Source organism: Leptosomus discolor, chromosome 14 (assembly GCF_034619465.1).
Source record: "Leptosomus discolor isolate bLepDis1 chromosome 14, bLepDis1.hap2, whole genome shotgun sequence".
Taxonomy (NCBI): domain Eukaryota; kingdom Metazoa; phylum Chordata; class Aves; order Leptosomiformes; family Leptosomidae; genus Leptosomus; species Leptosomus discolor.
In genome coordinates this window covers 17,472,115-17,490,135 of record NC_141404.1, presented here as the reverse complement: position 1 = coordinate 17,490,135, position 18,021 = coordinate 17,472,115, and the positions used below count along the sequence as shown (strand labels likewise).

At 41.8% G+C, this 18,021-nt stretch overlaps 1 protein-coding gene across 2 annotated transcripts; it reads left to right on the top strand.

Annotated features, from left to right (window-relative positions):
- The first annotated feature begins 926 nt into the window (after positions 1-926).
- On the top strand, positions 927-6,196 carry CEP20 (centrosomal protein 20). 2 transcript variants are annotated; one of them, XM_086473120.1, is made up of 5 exons: positions 927-986; positions 1,451-1,648; positions 2,472-2,556; positions 3,357-3,496; positions 5,746-6,196. In XM_086473120.1, exons 1-5 carry the CDS (start codon positions 959-961, stop codon positions 5,820-5,822), a joined length of 528 nt encoding a protein of 175 aa, XP_086329246.1. In that variant the 5' UTR covers positions 927-958; the 3' UTR covers positions 5,823-6,196. The 2 variants fall into 2 exon arrangements, with proteins under 2 accessions (XP_086329246.1, XP_086329244.1); XM_086473118.1 differs by having other exon boundaries at positions 3,354-3,496.
- The last annotated feature ends 11,825 nt before the right edge of the window (positions 6,197-18,021 follow it).

The following is an 18,021-nucleotide window of genomic DNA, read 5'->3' as shown; positions in this document are numbered from 1 at the left end:
AAGTCCCAACAAAAACCCCACCTCACACTTCAAGGCCGTAAGTGGTTAAGAAGACTCACATTTTCCTTCAAGCCCAAGCAGGCTGCTCCATCTGGACCATGACAAATCCCGTTTGCTCATCCACACTGGCTGCGTTTCCTTTGGCAGATACTCAGTACATTCACAAAACAAACACCGTCGACTCACACCAGCAACATGAAGCGCACACACGTGCCCCCAGACACACCGGGGATTCTCACAGACTTGCAGAGCGCCCACTGTACATTTTGGCAAGTAATTTTTAATAAAAGCTCATCTTTGGCGACTCCTTTTAATTAAAGGTTCATCTTTCAGGGTCTCAGTACAAAACCCCTTTGCTACACATCAGGGACAAACTCTCTCTCTTTCTCCGTGTTTACTTTCTCCATTTTTTTCTTTTCTCCCTCGCCGCCTCCAAATAAAGCACATTAACAAACTTTGAAATTACAGAGGGAAAAAAGTACAGGAACCCTGAAACGCCGCCGGTTCCCCCCGCCGGAGCCGACAGGACCGAACCACGGGCAGGCGCAGGCAGGACACCGGACGGTAACTCCATACACACCACGTAGGCACTGCTAATTATTCTGTCGCGGTTTGACCTTGCTGGCGGCCGTCCTGGCAGCACAGGGGATCACCCTGGGGCGCGGGAGCTGCTCCGTGCCCGGCGCAGCCCGCCCGCCCTCCCGGGCCCTCAGGCGCCCTGCTCCGGGACCGCCTCAGGGAGCGCGCGACGCCGCCCGCGAGCCGCCGGCAGCGCACCGCCCACCGCCCCCTGCCCGAACCGCACGCACCGCCCAGTGGCGCTGTCCGATTGGCCAGCGGGCTCCGAGAGGCGGGGACGGCAGGGCCCCCCCTCCCTCCTCCCAGCACTGCGCCTGCGCAGTGGCCGCCTACCGCAGCCGGGCTGCTTCATCCGGGTCCTTGGCGCAGCCGTTGGGCGATGGCGACGGTGGCGGAGCTCAAAGCAGGTGGGGGGTGGGAGGGCGCCGGCGGGGAGCCCTGGGGCGCGGCGGGGCAGCTCGGGCTGGCGAACGGACGGCCGGGTCTCATTGTCGCCCCGGATCTCGTTGTCGCCCCGGGCGTTAATGGGGGCCGCCGGAGAAACGTCCCTAAGCCTCCGCATCAGCACTCTGCCCTTGTCAGGTGTCTGGGGCGGGTGTTCACTTGATAAAAGCGTCTCGGTCCAGTAACATCCCACTTCTGAAATTGCTAGGACGTATGGTTACTTCTAAAAATATATATAATTGTGACTTCGTTGAAGGCTTAGTTGTTATCTGTAACGTTCCTGCTGTTACCTACTGGCATATGTGTAGGGCAGATACCTTATCTTTATTTCACTGTGAATACGCCGAAATTATGTTTATATTGTGAATGATAAATGCTGCGTGAATACATTTGGCTTTATATTAACAGATCTTTTCTATGGTAATAGTTTTAAAGGACACACTGGAAAAAAGAGGTGCTCTTGGACAAATAAAGGCAAGGATCAGAGCTGAAGTTTTTAATGCATTGGATGACCAAAGTGTGCCACGGCCACCACTGTCTCATGAAAATCTCTTAATCAATGAACTAATTCGTGAATACCTGGAATATAACAAGTATAAATACACAGCATCTGTGTTAACTTCAGGTATTGGGACTGAGGTTTTCTTGTAATAACTGTATTAACAGATGTTTACTGTTTGGTTGAGTAAACTGTGAAATTAATAGTGGTACCAATCAGAACAATCTTGTCTTCCCTTGGAAATAAGAAAAGAACGTGCATACATACATAAAGTAGTTGATAGTCTGAATTCTAGCAATATGCAGTTCATGCATATAGACTATATCAGAAACTTGGGTAGATGCCCTCAGCGTAAATAACAAAAAAGATTATGAAGAAAATTAAGTTTTGAGCAAATGCAGTTGAGCGTTACTATTACTGGCTGTGCTAAAATACCAATATTTGGGAGTTGCTTAGATTACAACATCTAAATGGTAGCTGTAATTTATATGGTACAGTACAGGTATTTTTGCAGCTTGTGTTTGAAATTCGATGTTCTGTAGTTGTGCTTAGACACAGTAATTACATTTGCTATTTCATAATTTGATATATTTCACTCCCCCTTGAGAAGAGAGAATGGAGACAGTCTGTATAGTAGCTAAACTATGGAATGTTTGATAACAATACTTTAGAGAAAGCGTTTACCTGAATAATTTATCTTTATAGCATAAGATGTCTTTAACATTTTTCTTCTATTCCTTTCGAGCGAAGATAAAAATTGTAATACGGTATTGTAAGTTTTAAACATTAATGCTTCATACTCATAAGTGAGTTCCCTGTAATTACAATGTACTGTTAGATATTAATAGTCTAAAAGGGAGGTGTGTGTTCTCATTCTCTTTTGAAGTCTTGTTAATTGTTGATTTTTTTCTTACCAGTCTTAAAAATTTTGGGGAAATCTCTTTTCCAGAATCTGGCCAGCCTGAAGTGCCCTTGGATAGACAGTTTCTTGCCAAAGAGCTGAATATAGTCGAAGACACAAATGCAAAATCAGTGTAAGGAGTGATTTTGGAATGCACAGTATATTCTGTTCAGCATATATTTTTCTCTTTAGTGTTACTGTAAATCACATATAAATGTTCTCACCAATTGAAATGTGACTGGATTCAAATTCACAATGTCAAACATGGAGCCATTTTCAAACATACTACAAACTAACATTTAACTCTGCCGACTCTACAGCACTCCCCAGATAGTGTACCTGCACACCAAAACACAAGTCTCTTACCAGTACGGTCTTCCCTACAGTCAGAAGCAGAAAACAGATACGCTTTTGGCATATCAGTGAGTTGCTTTGTAGAGCAATAAAAAAGATCATTGTACTCTGAGATTAGATATAAACTCACAATGCTCCAATACGACTGCATTAATGAGCTCGGGTACTGAAGCAGTTTTAAACACGTTCAGTGTTCTCCATAGCTTGTGCTCTCAGAATCTCAGGTGCTTAGGAAGAACCACATTTGGGATGTGCAGTGGACTGGTGCACTGGACTACAGCCCACCAAAGTCTGGTCCTTCGTACTGCACAAGTGAGAATGTGGTTCTTCACCTAGAGGGGATCAGGAGTTTAGCTGTGAGCGTCTCTCAATGCAAGCTTTTTTTGGAGAGTGTTGGTGTTCAGGTTGCCCTGGGTCTGTGCATGTTTATATGATGATACGTGGCAGAATGTATTTTATATAATTAAAGACCTATGTGCATATTCTAGAAGTAAAAAGGTCTAAGAAGTTTGGAGGAAACGGTATATTTTTAATGCTCAGTATTTCATGCACTACTTTTGTCATTTCTCTCTTAAGCAGACCTCTCTTGTATGGAATTATCTCTCATTTCTTACATGGTGGTAAAGAAGAAAGTACCCAGCATACCCTTCCAAAAGTGTCTTTGCTAAATTACCCAAAGCAGAACCTTGGCAAACCACCTGCTGAGAGAAATCAAAAAGGTGGGTATGGCGTTACTTGTGCAGAAGTTTTATTTGTGACTAGATTTTTCTATACGGTACATATGCTTACGACAGCATAAACATGCAGGTGGACATGGTGTACCTCCTCTGTGCAAGGAATGTCTTGAACTGACACTTCTTTTGTAAGGCAAGCTCTTCAGCAGAATGGTGTTTATACCTCAAAAATACCGTTAAGTTGTGTGAGCTGTTGCTCACATATTCATTTAAGAAAGGTCCTACTATATCCAACTCAAGAAAGACCCACCCATGATTTCTAAAACTGCCTGTGTATGTGCCTTTGTTTAAAGAAGTGACCAACTTACACCAACTCTTAGGCCTGCTTCTCTCTGCCAGTATGCTAATGGGACAGCTTATACAGCATACAAATGCAATTTTCCTTGGAAGTGCTTGACTGCCCTTCGAATGTGTCAGTAGTAGAACTTTCTGTCTTATACGGGAATGTATTTTATTTATAAAGCAGACATTTTTGAATATTGTAGACAGCCAAATTTATATAATTTTTCAACAGTGCAAGGTACTGTGACGCTCCTGTTACCTTGTGGCAGCTGTAGCTACTTGTTAGTTACTGGAGGGAAAGGGAAAAAACCTAATTGTTTAGCTTTATTCTGTTAAGACTTTTGGACTGTTAGAAAACATTTAAACTAGACAGCTATGCTATTCTAGCGTGTAGATGGTAGAATATCTGTCATGCCATTTATGCTTTTAGAAACAGAGATTTACTGTTCTGCAGTTGCTGGTAAAGACCAGAAAATAGTAAGATCCTAATTCTCCCTATCAGAAAGGTAAATTTGCTTTACCGTTTCCCTAGAAGTTAAACTGGCCAAATGGTACTCCCTTACACTATTACAAATCTGGAATGGGTGAGCTAGAGATGGTCTTATTACATTGGCAATTTAATAAAAAAAAAATCTAACCTAAATTCTCAGTTAAAATAGATTAAATAGTGGGTGTATCTTTTTGTTTCTCATCTGTTCTAATTTACCTGATTTCTGTAAAAAGTTGTTAACACTTCAGCTGTCAGTTCTGTTTATGGGCATAAACCTTTTCTGAGGACATAATGCATATCCCATTGACTGCAGAAGCTTAATCTCTGAGTTCATTGCTCTGTAATAGAACACTGCTAAATCTTAATTTCCCTTTCTGGTCTGCTTTTTGACTGGTTACAATCTATACCACCTAAGCTACAGAACGAAAGGGATCATTGGTCCATTTTTTTCTTTCAAAGAGTCTAATAATAGTCAACTATTATAATAAATAGTCAATTAGTCAACTAATAATAAATAGTCAACTATTTGTTTTGTATCCAAAAATTTGAAAAATGAGGCCTGAGATTATTAACATCTAGAAAGTGTGAAAGAAGTACTGAACACCCTAACAGTTAATTCATTGAGCCAATGTTGTTCCCCTTCTGCCAGAAGGGGGGGCTGAAGAAATAAAATTTCAATACCAAAATGCTATAAATTCTCTCTTTGTTAGAAAATAATTATTCCTATCAGAAATGTCTCCGTTTTTAAAAACAAACTTACTGTATGGAAGAATTGGTTTTTAAAGTGTAACTTTGTACCTCGGTTCTGGAATTGACTCTGTGCACGGTCACCTTGCCCTGTTGACTCCGATACAATTTCACATGGGGATTTGGTTGTTAGTTAGTTACAAAAGTCAGGTAATGATAAGACATGACAGTACTTGCTTTTTGAACTAAACAAAAATATAACAGCTTTAAGGCTTTTAACCTTTAAGTAACTGTAGTCTAAAATGATTTTCTGCCTGTGTTTGTGGAATATGTCAGAGGAGACCTAAAGGCAGTGGGTTTAAAGTACTAATCATCTAGCCATTTTTAATTAGGCAGCATATTCAGGTAATCAAGTGCATTCATAAATTCAACCCTCCAAGTCTCACATTTAACGTCTAACTTGCTTTTCATTTTAAAATTTTCTTGCTTATTTAATTGAATGAATATTCCAACAGACTGGGGGAATCCTGTTAAAACATGTGAAATCTGGTGTTTCTGTTGGTGCATTCACTGTAGCCGAGTTGGAAGTCGCCTGAAATCTTACCTTTAGCAATGCAAAGCTCTTGCCTCATACAGTTACATGGAAAAATTCATTTGTAAAATTGCCTGAGTTTCCTATGATTATATTCTGTCTCGAAGTTGATAATAGTAGAAAATAACACACCTTTGGATCTCCAGATGTGTGAGAATATTTATGTCTGTGTTTCGTTTTCAGGTAGAATTCCAGAACCAGGAAGGATGGCTGGCACAAGTATTGAAGAGCCCCTTGTTTTACAAAGTGTAAACAGATGATAATCTTTCATATCCTAATTTCTCATGTGAAGATCTGTAAGAGTTAATTTAGGAAGTTGTTCTTTGCATAAGTTTCCCCAGTATGTCCAGTGGGACCATTTCAACTTGTTAGATCTACCCATGAGAGAGGATGACGGGGTTATACTTATCATCAGTGAAAAACAGGTCAGCAAAGGTTCTCTGCCTCCAGTGCTGATACAGGGAAAACTGTACATGAAGTCAGAATAGTGAAGCCTGTGTGTAGAATTGGGCCTAAAAATACTGGTTTTACTTTATAAAAATTTATCAGATAACTTACCATTCCTGCACTTTCCTTATTATGTTATGTCTTTGTGTGTCTTTCCTGTGTTTCTGAATAAAATTTTTCAATTTTATTCTGTGTTCTATTTTGAAAGCATTCAAACTAAACATTTTAATCATTCTTTAAAAAAGAAGGAGCTGCTACTTTCAGACAAGTATGGGAAAAATAAGTTTGAATAGAAAATTAAAGTGCTTTAGAGGAATAGTTGTTTTTAATTCTCCGGAAATGAGGACTATATTTATCTTCATGCCAGCAAACAAGTGAGGGTAAGTCTTGTCCATCTGGAGTTGCTATAAATTGTACAGTGTAAAACAGTATATGGGGGGGGGGGAACAGGACGACTTCTGTGTTTTTCCCAAACAACATGAAACTCAAAGTCAGGCAAAGCTAAAAATAAAGTTGATAATAGATTACTGATTCCCAGAATGTTTTTTTTTTTTTAGCTGAGGTATTTACATGTTTTGAAATGGTAGTTTATTTTAAAAGCCAAACTTACAAGGGTACACCAAAAATAACAGGTTACCTATTTTTCTACACTCATTTCAACAAAATGTATAGAAGTTAATGTTTCCAGTAGTACTGAGAGGAGTTTTGTATAAATAATTTTTTAGGATTGCATTCTTAAAAATCTTAATTGTTAAATGAATGGTACAGTAAGTGGGAAAAAAGAGGAAGAGAACATGCAGTTTGTGAATTTAAGTGAAAGGGCCCAGAGTTGTACAGACTGCAAAGTTTTGCCTTTATTTTGATTTGACTTGGCTGGCATTATAGGTATTTTTTTTATTTTGATAAGCAGCCTAGCCTCTGCTCTAATGTGAAATTGCAGAGAACAGTTACGGGTTGAAAGGAGAAGTTGCATTTATCCATTTGAAGCCTCAGCAGTGCTGCCAGCTTCCCATTTGCTGATTTGTAAGTATCACAGGACTGTTTGCAGGAGGGGAGGACATGTGTTTGCAAACATGCCTCAGTCAAATCCATCTTTAAGTCTTCTGTAGCTTTGCATCAAGTGTAACTGAGTCAAGCAAGTGAATTTATCTCTATGCCCTCGATGTTTGCTCTGTGCTAACACCACCGTCAGGTTCAACCGCTTGGCTCAAGAGCCATCCCTGTAAAACTACCACCAGGGGATTCTGCCTCATTACTATTGTCTTTCTGCCACATTATTGCGAATATTCACAATCACTGATCTCTCTCAATTTCATTGTCTAAAAATACAGTAGAAAAATGGTCTTCTAAGGTGTTATTTACAAATTATCTTCATTTTGGAATGAGCTGAAAGTGCCTTCATGGAAAGCTGTGAAAATGAACTTTTGAACAATGCAGATATGATTGCTCTAGCCTCAGAAATCTCCAAATTGTTAACTTTGGTTTTCCAGAGGTTAAATGCTAGACCACTGTTTCTCCATAAACCAGGGGGTCAAATTTTTATTTATATTTGGAATCTGAACTGTCTTTTCAAGAGCAAGGAAAAAGGCAAGAAACACAGAAGCTCTAACCTTCTATGCTATGCAAATCTTCCACTGTTTCTGTCTTCCCGTCATAGATCATACAGAAGCTGTCCAGGTGCCATGGAGCTCCCTGGGAAATGGATTTTTAGTGGTAGAAATTAAATATAGCTTTTGTTGTGGTTGAAGGCGGCAAAGGGATCTTTGGTACTTGCCCTTTCCCAAGCACACTATTTAGCAGGCTCATGGTCTCCACAGCCGTGAAAGCAGAGGCTGTTACAACGGTGTCCTTCGCTCTGCTTCGAGGTGAAAGTGTGCACCTGAAATCGGAGAAGAAATCCATTTAAGACAGGGGGCATCTCCAGACTGTTTTCTTTGGGGATGGCAGCTTCAGCCCATTGTCAGGATCCTGTGCTGGGATGGTGGGGGAAGCTGGTCCGTTTGCTCTCGGTGCAACATGCGTTTCATTTAATTCTCTGATACCCTCACAGTCCAAATTTGGGGTTTTGGAACAATCTCTTGTTTCAAAGTAGTCATTGTACAAGCAGATTAAAATCAAATTAAAGTGTATTTCCAGAGATATTTATTTGTACAACAAAGCTCTGAAATACATCCACAAAAATATACTGGTCTAATCACGTTGTTAATGGTCTAGTGTTTATCCTGACAGTACATGAAATATGAGAGCATCTTTCAAGATGCAGACACGTAGCGAGTCCTATGAATGTCAGGCTGCCTAACTTGTTAATGGGTGAAGAGGAATTGCAAAGCCTGTACCATATGGCTGCACTTTCCAAAAAATCATTCCTTTAAAGTTTAAGCTAAGCAAGGTCAGTATTTGGATGAAAAGAATTCACAATCCGAGTCACAGGTTCAGTTCTTAGATGAAATTGCCACCTAGGTAAGCATGCACAAAAACGATTTTCTCAGTTTAGGAAGCCTCATCTAGCTTAATTACAGACTGTGATGTCTTGCATTAACTGCCCTTATTCTTTCTACTGCCATCAGAAAATGAAGGAAAAGAAAAAGATATAAACATATAGAAGTTTGGGTGCTTTAATTAACAAAATGCATTTCTGAATTTTATTTGATTTAGAACACTCTGAGACAGTTAGGGGTGAATTACATTTAAAAAGGCTGTTCTTTGTCTAAGCATGATACCATAAGCGAAGGTGTCAAGGAACCAGTGAATTTTGGTGTGGATATCAGATCTGGAAAGCACTTTGGAAGAACTTAAACCACAAGTTTGTTTGTTCTTTTTTTTAAAAAAAAAAAAAAAATCTTTAAAACTAAATTTTTGCTGTCCACTAGAACCAGATAAAGCTATGTTTACAGACTCCACAGCATCAGTGCTGTTTCAAAGGTGTTAGTTTCTGTCATGCAGAGGGGAATTTTTTTTCTAAGCTTTATCAACACGCTCCAAGGAGTCAGTTACACTTTCCTTCCTGAGCACCCTTTGTATCACGCTGAATCTCAGTGTCAGTTGACCAGTTTTCCGGAGGAGCGATTATCATTGGGTGATTATGTTTAGGAAAAGAAACCCAAAAATATTTGTTCACACTTGCAAAGGCACCCTTTCAGTAGCAGCTGGTGTCCAACTGATTCAGCACTGACCTGTGTGCTTCACATACTTCACTTGACCTGCAGCCAGCATTAAGTACAAAGCTTAACATTAAGCAGTTGGTGACTACTTTACCTCATGATTAATTGTTCTAATTTGGACGCAGACTGTCCCTCAAGTTGCAAGAGCACAGTTTAACGCAGGTGGTAACCCACCAGTTACACTTGTCAGTTCCAATTACATATGTCAGCTTAGAGAAACGTGGTTGGTAAACTTGCATAAAATTATTTTTAAACAAAAAACCTGCTTAGCTGACACACATTATTTAAAAAACTAACATAACCATCCATGCTTTTCTCCCTCCATTGTATTCAGGTTACACTATGGTAAGGCAGCTGAAAGTTCATTTCTTTTCTTCTCAAGTCCTATTTTTTCTCCCTCAAGCACAATATTTACAGTACAAATTCAGCAAGGAGATATTTAAGGGCAGGCTGCTCAACACTTCAATTTTTTTAGAAAAGTAATTTAAACAAACAAACAAATCAGGGCTTTTTAAATAAAGCTTATTTTGTTGTCACAAAGACACTGTCCACTGGGAATCCACAGCTTGCATTTTGAGGCAGCTTCGGTTTAGAAAATACCACAACATTCAGGAAACTCCAACCAGGCTATTATACTGGTATATTCTTACATTAACTTGTAAGTGAAGGTTGGAAGCCATGCTTACATTTATCAGTTCCCACCCCACGTGGCTCAAGAGTGCGACTGTTTCAGTCCCAGCAGTAATACTTTTTAGACTTCCCAGCTCCGTTTAACGTCACATCATATATCACTCTCCACCACTGCCTCTGTTGAACACACTACTCAGGCAGCAAGCTTGCATGCGCACATGCAGCGGTTTGCCGACCAGCCAGAATAATTTCCACTCCTTTTTAAGCTACTATTAAAATGCGCCTGGTTTGGTGAAACAACTGCATGGGTTTAAAAAGGAATTTCTTAGGATAACTTTGATGAATGTTAAAATGATCATACTTTTCAGAGGATCTTCTTGCATCATTATATTCCCATCTAAAACCTAAGTTTGCAACTGAGAAACTGCAAAAAAATTCGTGTGAACTACCCTGTGAGGAACTTTCCACTAACAAGGACAAGTTTCTTGGATTTACATCCTGGTGATCATTTCCCCTGGCTTTGCTCCAACACAGTCACATGTGCACAAGTCTGATATGACACTGCTGCCTTTTGGGTCCTGGGAGGGCTTTGCCTGGCTGCGTGGCAGTCACACACCTCAGCAGACACAGACCCTCCATCTGGAAGGACAGGCTGCAACTGCTGGGACTGTGTGACTGTGCTGGCAGATCTGGTTTTCTCCAGCTAAGGCCTAAACATGAGTCTGTACCTGTTATTTCTGAATTGTTGCATGGAAGAAGCCCTGGTGCTCTTCTCCTCTCTCCTCTTTGCCCAATTTGTTCACTGCTAGCCAGAGCTAGAAGAAGGGGCTACAGGTCCATTCACCTGCAAGTGCTGGTATTTTGACTGAGTGACAGCAGAGGTTTTCAGCCCAGCATCCCTTCATAGGTATTTTTTCAGGATGCCGAGACCCAACATAAGCCTCATTCATCTTCCCCAGGAGGGTTATTTTCCAGGGAAGGCAGGGCTGTTGATGTCAAGAGAAATTATTTCACCCAGGACCATGCTCTGATCCTTTGGGTATACACCATATTTAGTCTGTTGCTGAGAGGGGGTTGTTTCGGTATTTTGTGTTTGGCACGTTGATGGGAATTCCTAGAGGATCCTAGCTTTCCCTTTTTGGGATGTCTCCATCCACAGGTCCTACTGCATAAGGCTGTTGGCTACTAGCGGGGGAAGGAGGGGGGACAGCTGGGGGCTGAAGGTTTGGGGGGTGTGAGGAAGGTTTGACAAGGACCAGATCACTCCCTAACCCCTGCAGGCCTGGCTCCCAGCACCCTGTCTGCCTCTCCCCCCCAGTGCACAGTGCCGGCTGCCTGTTCTTTCCACTGTATCCTGGGGACTGTTCCCCCTCAGCTATTTATCACTTCTCTTCTTCCTTTTATGGATAGAGGGAGGTATTTCTTATATATGAAAAAGTATTTACAGTCTTTTCTCAGGAACTGAGCTGCACACCAGATCGCAAAAGAAACTTCAGCAAATCCGCTGGGGAGGTGGGAAACCACCATCTTGCTCCCCAGGGGGAAAGGAGGCTTAAAGCAGCCCCAGGCTCCAGATGTGACACAAACACATGGAGACCCAGAGAAATCTCCACCCACGTATCCCCACTGTGTTAGGAATAACCCTCCTCTCCCAAGCAGCCCCTGAACTCAGGCACTTATCTTAGCTCCAAGAAAATGCCCTGATGGTGGGTGGGAAGCCTCCTGTGCCACACGGGACTGTAACCTGCCCTTTGTCCTTCTAGGCAGGGGGCCACGAGGGGCGAGGATGCTGCCAAGGCAGGAAGGAGTTAAAAGTTTATTTCCTTGGCCAAAAGGTTTCACCCTAGGAAAAAGCAAAACCTCTGAACTTGTGAGTTCGGGACACCCCTTTCGAGTTTGGGACACCCCTTTTGAGTTCAGGGCACCCCTTTCGTGCATTTATGAAACCCAGAACCAGCCCGCTTCCCTAAAGAGCAGCTCGGGGCAGGGGCAGCAGCCCAGGGATAGGCCCTGCTGAGAATGAGGTCCTTGGTTCAGGCTGTCTTTTTTAACCCAGGTACGAGAGGATTTTCCAGCAGGACGTGGTTTCCAGGGCCCCTCCCCATTGACAAGATTCTCCTCCTCTATATAGGGAGGCTGCAAAGGCAGCGAGGAGTTGGACTGTCCCGGCTGGTGGCTGTACAGGTTCCCGACTCTCCAATTCACTCTCTGCACCCCTAATTGGACGCCTGTAAGTACTGAGGGGGGGAGATCCCTGCTGGGGACAGGGCTGGGGGCTCACCTTGGGATGGAGCGGTTTGGCAAGCTGTTACACTACTTTGCAAACACATTCAGGGAAGTAACCTGCAGACAGCGTACGAATTAGAAATGGGAACAAACCCGTGGGACATGCTCAAATGGTTTATCCTGATTTATGTATTACTGATTGGGCTCTGTTTAAAATGCATTAGAGACCATGCCGGTTTGAAAGCGTGCACAGATGTTCTAGCCTGCTCCTTAGTAATTTCTAACACTGCTATTGCCGAGTCGAGCCTTAAAGATGCTGGCTGCGGAGCGCGAGTTGCGCTCCAGGCTGGTGGCAATGCAGCCCGCAAGGTGCTGTGCACTGCTGGATGGCGGCGCTACCTGCTGCAGTTAACCATCACATGTGCATTCAATAATGAAGAAACCTGATAGCCTGAACTGCTGATCTTTTCTACTTTTTCAGTCCTAATAAAGGAACTTAGTGCACTTCCCATGCTGTTTAAGGAAAGTATAACCAAATAAAGTAATTAGTTTGTCAGTTACTTGTTGTTTAAACACAAAAAATGCTTAAAAATTAGAAGAAGAAATGGAAACATTTTTACAAAAATGCCTTAGCATTACATATGTATGTTTTTAATATGTTGGGTATAAAGTTTAAGCAAAACTAATCTGATAATTCACTGAACTACACCAATTTCGAATGTGACATGCCTTTTTTAAAAGGGAAATAAAGCAACAAACTTTTAACACAACACCGTGAATAAATTAAGAAGGCAGTAGATGGCAGCAGAGAAAGCAGCTTCAGTGTCATCCGAGCAGTTCACTGGCTTCTTTCACACACGCACACACACACACATATATATATATATATATGTGTGTGTGCATGCACACCTGTATAAATGTTCAGATGTATGAGAGGCATACCTATGTGCATAATTAAGAAGCAAGATGAGGTATTTTAAATACAAGGGAAATCAGAAAGTTTTGTCATTATTATCTAATGCATCACTTCAGTAAAACCTTTTCTAAAATACACTTGTTTAAAAACAAGCCCACCTTCTCTTTCTCTCAAAGCTTTGCCCTGACAGGCAGCTTGCAGCAAGACTCTCTGAACAGACTGACTTTGCTGTCCTTTGCTGGGACAAAGGTTGGACTCGATGACCTTGAAGGTCTCTTCCAACTGAATCTGTTCTATGATTCTATAACTCCCAAAGTTCACCGTTCCCTCAAGCCACCACCACAGAGGCTAAAATGATGAACCCTCCGAGAGCAAAGCGCTTGATTAAGTAGTCACTTCAGCTTAGTACATGACACTCCTCTGGCTGTATTCACTTAGATGTAAACAATGATTTTTATTATCTCATTTGCAATTGACACGCTAGTCCCTAAAAGGTATTTGTTTTGAATTTGTTATCATTACATTTTTGTGGAACAGCTAGTATTGAGAAGAACATCACCATATATGGTAGCATGCATAGATGTACGCAGAAGATCCCGACTCTTTATAACTCACTGAGACTTATTAGTTGCAAATCTGTTGGCTTTTCTTTTAAATATGTTAATTTTAGAAGAAGCCAAGACCTACAGATAGCTTTCCAACTTCTGTAAAGTCCAGTTAAAATACCGATTATTTATGAATTCTAATGAATATGCAGAATCTGATTTACTTAATAGAATGAAATTTTGGGGTATTTGAAATAGCTGGTATTTTCCAGATAAAGGGAATCTAAGCCCACATGATGCAATTCAAGTATTTTTTCCTTGTTTTCTAATTTTTACAGTTTATAACTCAGGTAATAACCTGGGCCAATTTCTTTGGAGTATAAAAGGAGCTATCGAATGTTTAATCAGAGTTATGCAGTAAGTTGCATTATCAGGGTGAGAAGACCTGATAGGAGACCAAGGCACTTACAGACAATTTGACTAAAGTACAAGGAGAATGCATTTAAAAAAAAAAAAAAAAAAAAGCAAGCAGCAGCTCTGTGAAATTACCGAAACCATTCTTTCCTAAAACAGAGGCTTTCTCTCTTCCATGGTTGAACAACCATAAACTAGTACTGATGAGACCTCCATGTTCAGATGAAAATGTCCATGATAAGAGTAAGAATTTGAGGGGTGGCCCCAGTGACCAGTGGGGAGAAGTGAAAGGCCAGGAGGGATTGGTAGCTGTGCTCGTGACAAAGCTGTGTTGGGGAACTAGCTCCCAGACAAAGATCACAAGGTTGGGATTCACCCCTAGATTTTCTTTTTATTTCAGGCAATGCTTGGTTGGGTAATCCAGTTAAGTAGTGGAAAAGTAAAAGATAACCAACCTGGAAAGAACATAGTCTAGAACTACTGTAGCCAAAGAAATGCAGTTTGAGTCAAGCAGCAGGTTACTGTCACACTCTTTCCACCATAAACCACTTAAGAGAGCAGGACTTGGTTTCTAAAAACAATTCACATACTTGGTTATATGTTCCTCTGTTCTAATAATTATTCCCTGTACAGCTATGATAAGCTTTTATACTGAAACATACATCCTACAGAGGAAGGGAGAAGTGTCCTTTATCTTCCAATTGAGAGAAAAGCAGTCCCTCTAAGCTCTGACCCAGGAAGCAATTCCTGCTTGGCCAGTAACCTTTCAATTAAAGTGCACTTCCTGGAGATAATTATACTGTGTCCTTGGAATAATATACTCAGGATAAACTGATTTTAAAGACAGCATTTAACTTCTGTCACTGACATAATCAGGGAAAAAACAGTGAAGATCAGCTTGAGGTATCTCCAGTGGGACAGCAGGAGGAGGAATGGAAAGGAAGCTGTGGAAGGATGCATGCCCATGTATATGTGCACATTTGGGATCTAGACAAGTATTACAGATGGATCCAGTTTGGTATAATTTGGCACATTTCTAAGGCAAGAAACTTCGTATCAGTTGTATTTTTGTCATTGCTTTTCCTCACTTTTCCTCCTCCGTTCCTCAAGATAGCTCACCTCTGAGTCTGAAAGTATTTACTCTTGTACATGATTTGGGCTATCATCTACCTAAAATAATGGATGCACAAACAAGATGTTGGTCTCTGTTCCTCTCAGCCAGCCCTATGGATGAAACCCAGGAACTGGCTAAGGGGTAAATTTTGCCTTCTCAGGGAATGTTGTCAATAGGCAATAACGAATCTTTCCCCTTGGCCTATTTCCCCAATATCAATCATATGCTGGACCAGTGCAGTTCAGTCTCAATCACAGACGGACCAGGAGGTTTCCTGCCAATTATTTGTCAGAAAGCTTCAACAGCTCATTAGTTCAGTGCAGAGCACCTCACTAGGAAAAATCTAGCTGAGTTTGTGGAGCTCATCTTCTGCCCCTTCCATTCAGAAACTTTCCTTTATTATTAATATGTATTCATTAATATTCATTAATATGTCAAACTATTAATATTCATTAATCCACACTTCATACTGCATTTCCTTTTTTACTACAGTGGTACTCAGCTGCTACTCAAACTTTATCCTCAGATTCCAGAGGATCAGTCATGAAAAGTTCTTTTTACACAAATCCATGTTTTCTCCTTATTGTGTTTCAGAGGAGTTATGAGATCCAGCTCAGACTGTCTATTCCCTATTTCTTGTAGGGAGTGTGTTCTTACCATGTTTAAACTATTCAAACATGGTGCTTACATTTAGGGGATAAAAACCTACGTTTCCAAGCTCTGCAGTTCATACTACCTCTTATACCTTCCAACCTCATCTCGCTTTCGAAAAGACTGAATTTAAATAACAAGGTGCAGAAAGTTTTACATGCAGGAAGAAGTAGGAGAACGTAGTAGAATACAGACAGACCAGCCCTTGTTTCATGCTGTAATCTGTGGAAGAGCTTTTTGACTCGGCATGTAACAAGAAAAGGAACATTCCCTGGGTCCTTGATCAACAAAACAGTGAAGAACTTGCAGGTCATCCCACTGGTGACATACCTGGTAGCAGACCAATAGTTTTATCTTTGTTTGGGTTTTTGAGGTAGATGGTCAGGATGATCCGTCAGTTGATTTCCACTGTCATTGTTTGTCGGCAGCCTCAAAGTAGCAGATTTTGACTCTGTGAAACTCAGCTCTGCAGTTCAATCTAATTTTTGGTGATTCTGACAGCAATACCAAATTCCTATTGATTTGAATGTACTGTCACTTGGCACTTAGCCATGGGCAGCACAACTGAACCTTTCGGATGCTTCAGGATGACCATACAGCTCTCTTCTGGGCCTAGGATGGGCTGAAATCCTCCCACTCCATTGCTGCAGCCGTTCTTCCCATGCTGCTGGGGCAGTGGGATGGAGAACGTGCCTTGCCCATTGCTGCCCCCTGGAGCTGCAGGACAGAGCCCCCTGCTCCTGGGGCCGCAGCCCTGGAGATGGGGCAGTGCTCTCTTCGTTCCCCTGTCCAGCTGGCTTCACCCCGCAGCTGCCAGCTGGAAAGCTCAGCTGGAAAGAATACCATCTCCATTATTGGAACTGTGCGGCTCTACCAGTGCTCTTGGCAACAAGGGAACATTTTCTGCCTTAATCCACACAGAGGTCAAATAGTTTCCTCTTGCGGCTCCCTTCCAAGAATCCCCTGGGAGCAAGTGAAGGGCCACATCCTACAGAGCTCCCTCACAGAGACTCAGCAGTGGGGAATGATGTGTACCAGCCAGTGGCAACGCACAGATCCAAGCTATCAGGGTCTCCCTCTGGCTCACCCACACCACCACGCACATTGCATGTGCACGGATGATCTGGGTGAATTTTCCTGTTGGGGATTTCCAGGCAAGGCTGGTGGCTCTAGAATGAGCACATTTAGAGGAAAACTGTTCTTTTTTATTTTAGATGAGAGTGTTGTCAAGGGAGTTTAAGGACCTGGGGCATCTAATTTCTGCTGAATTTCAGTGGGTTATCATCTGACTCTCTTAGGCACATCTAAAATCCTAGATTTGTTTTTAAGCTTTATGTTACCTTCTGCATGATCCATGCTTCTCTCTCAGACCCCTCACACAGTCTGGCCTTGCAAAAAAAAGAAACATTAATCTGTGGGAAGGCTTCAGGGACAAATATTTGGAAACCAATCTCTGATACTCCCAGAGCACAGGGTGTCCATTTGGCTACATGCCACAAAGCTTGGTCTTTACAAATATCATTCTGCTTATGGGCTGATTGCTGACATCTTTAGTAGTCAGTTCCCCAAGCTCTCTCAAGATTCATGTTTGTTTGAATGCTGTAAATATTAAATTCATTCTCAATAAGGAAATGAAACAGCCTCTGTCTCCTAGAGATGTTTTTCTTGGGCACACTCATCCCTGCTCCACACTGTAGCTCCTCCCCAGCTCCCCTCTCTGCTCCGCTGCACGTCAGGTTTCCTGATTAGCACCACTCTTTTCTTGCCCTGTAGCAAACCACAAGAAGTCCTCTGTTTACTCCTTTCCTCGTTTAGAGCGGTGTCCCCCATAAAGACAGAGCAGAACCCTTACAAAATCTCCAGCTTTATCAGTACAGATCTTGCAGCTACATCCTAACTTCCAACAGCCAGAGCAGGAAAGAAACTGCCTCCTCCCTCTTAAGCATGGTGCAAAGCAGCCAAAACCATTGCTCTCACCTATGGAGCAGATACATCTGGCTGCTTTATCCAAGTACAGATGCACAATGCTGTTTTATCCCTGTGCATCTGCATGACACATATGCATCATCCTTCCAATTTGAGCATCATGGTTCAGAATATCTAATAGCTGATGCAATTTCCAGGCTTGTTTTATTTCTTCTGTCTCGTGTGGTAGACATTTACCCTTCATAAATGATCAGCTCCCACTGTCTGAACCATACAAAGGGGGTAACTCTAAATTACCTCTCCTTCAGTAGCAGTACTGATAATTTTTTTTTCTGTTTTTTCTTTTGACCTTTTCTTAATCTCATTCATCTCCAAATGAAATGGTATTAGAGTGACTGGAAATAGTACGTTGTAAGAAAAGTTCATTTC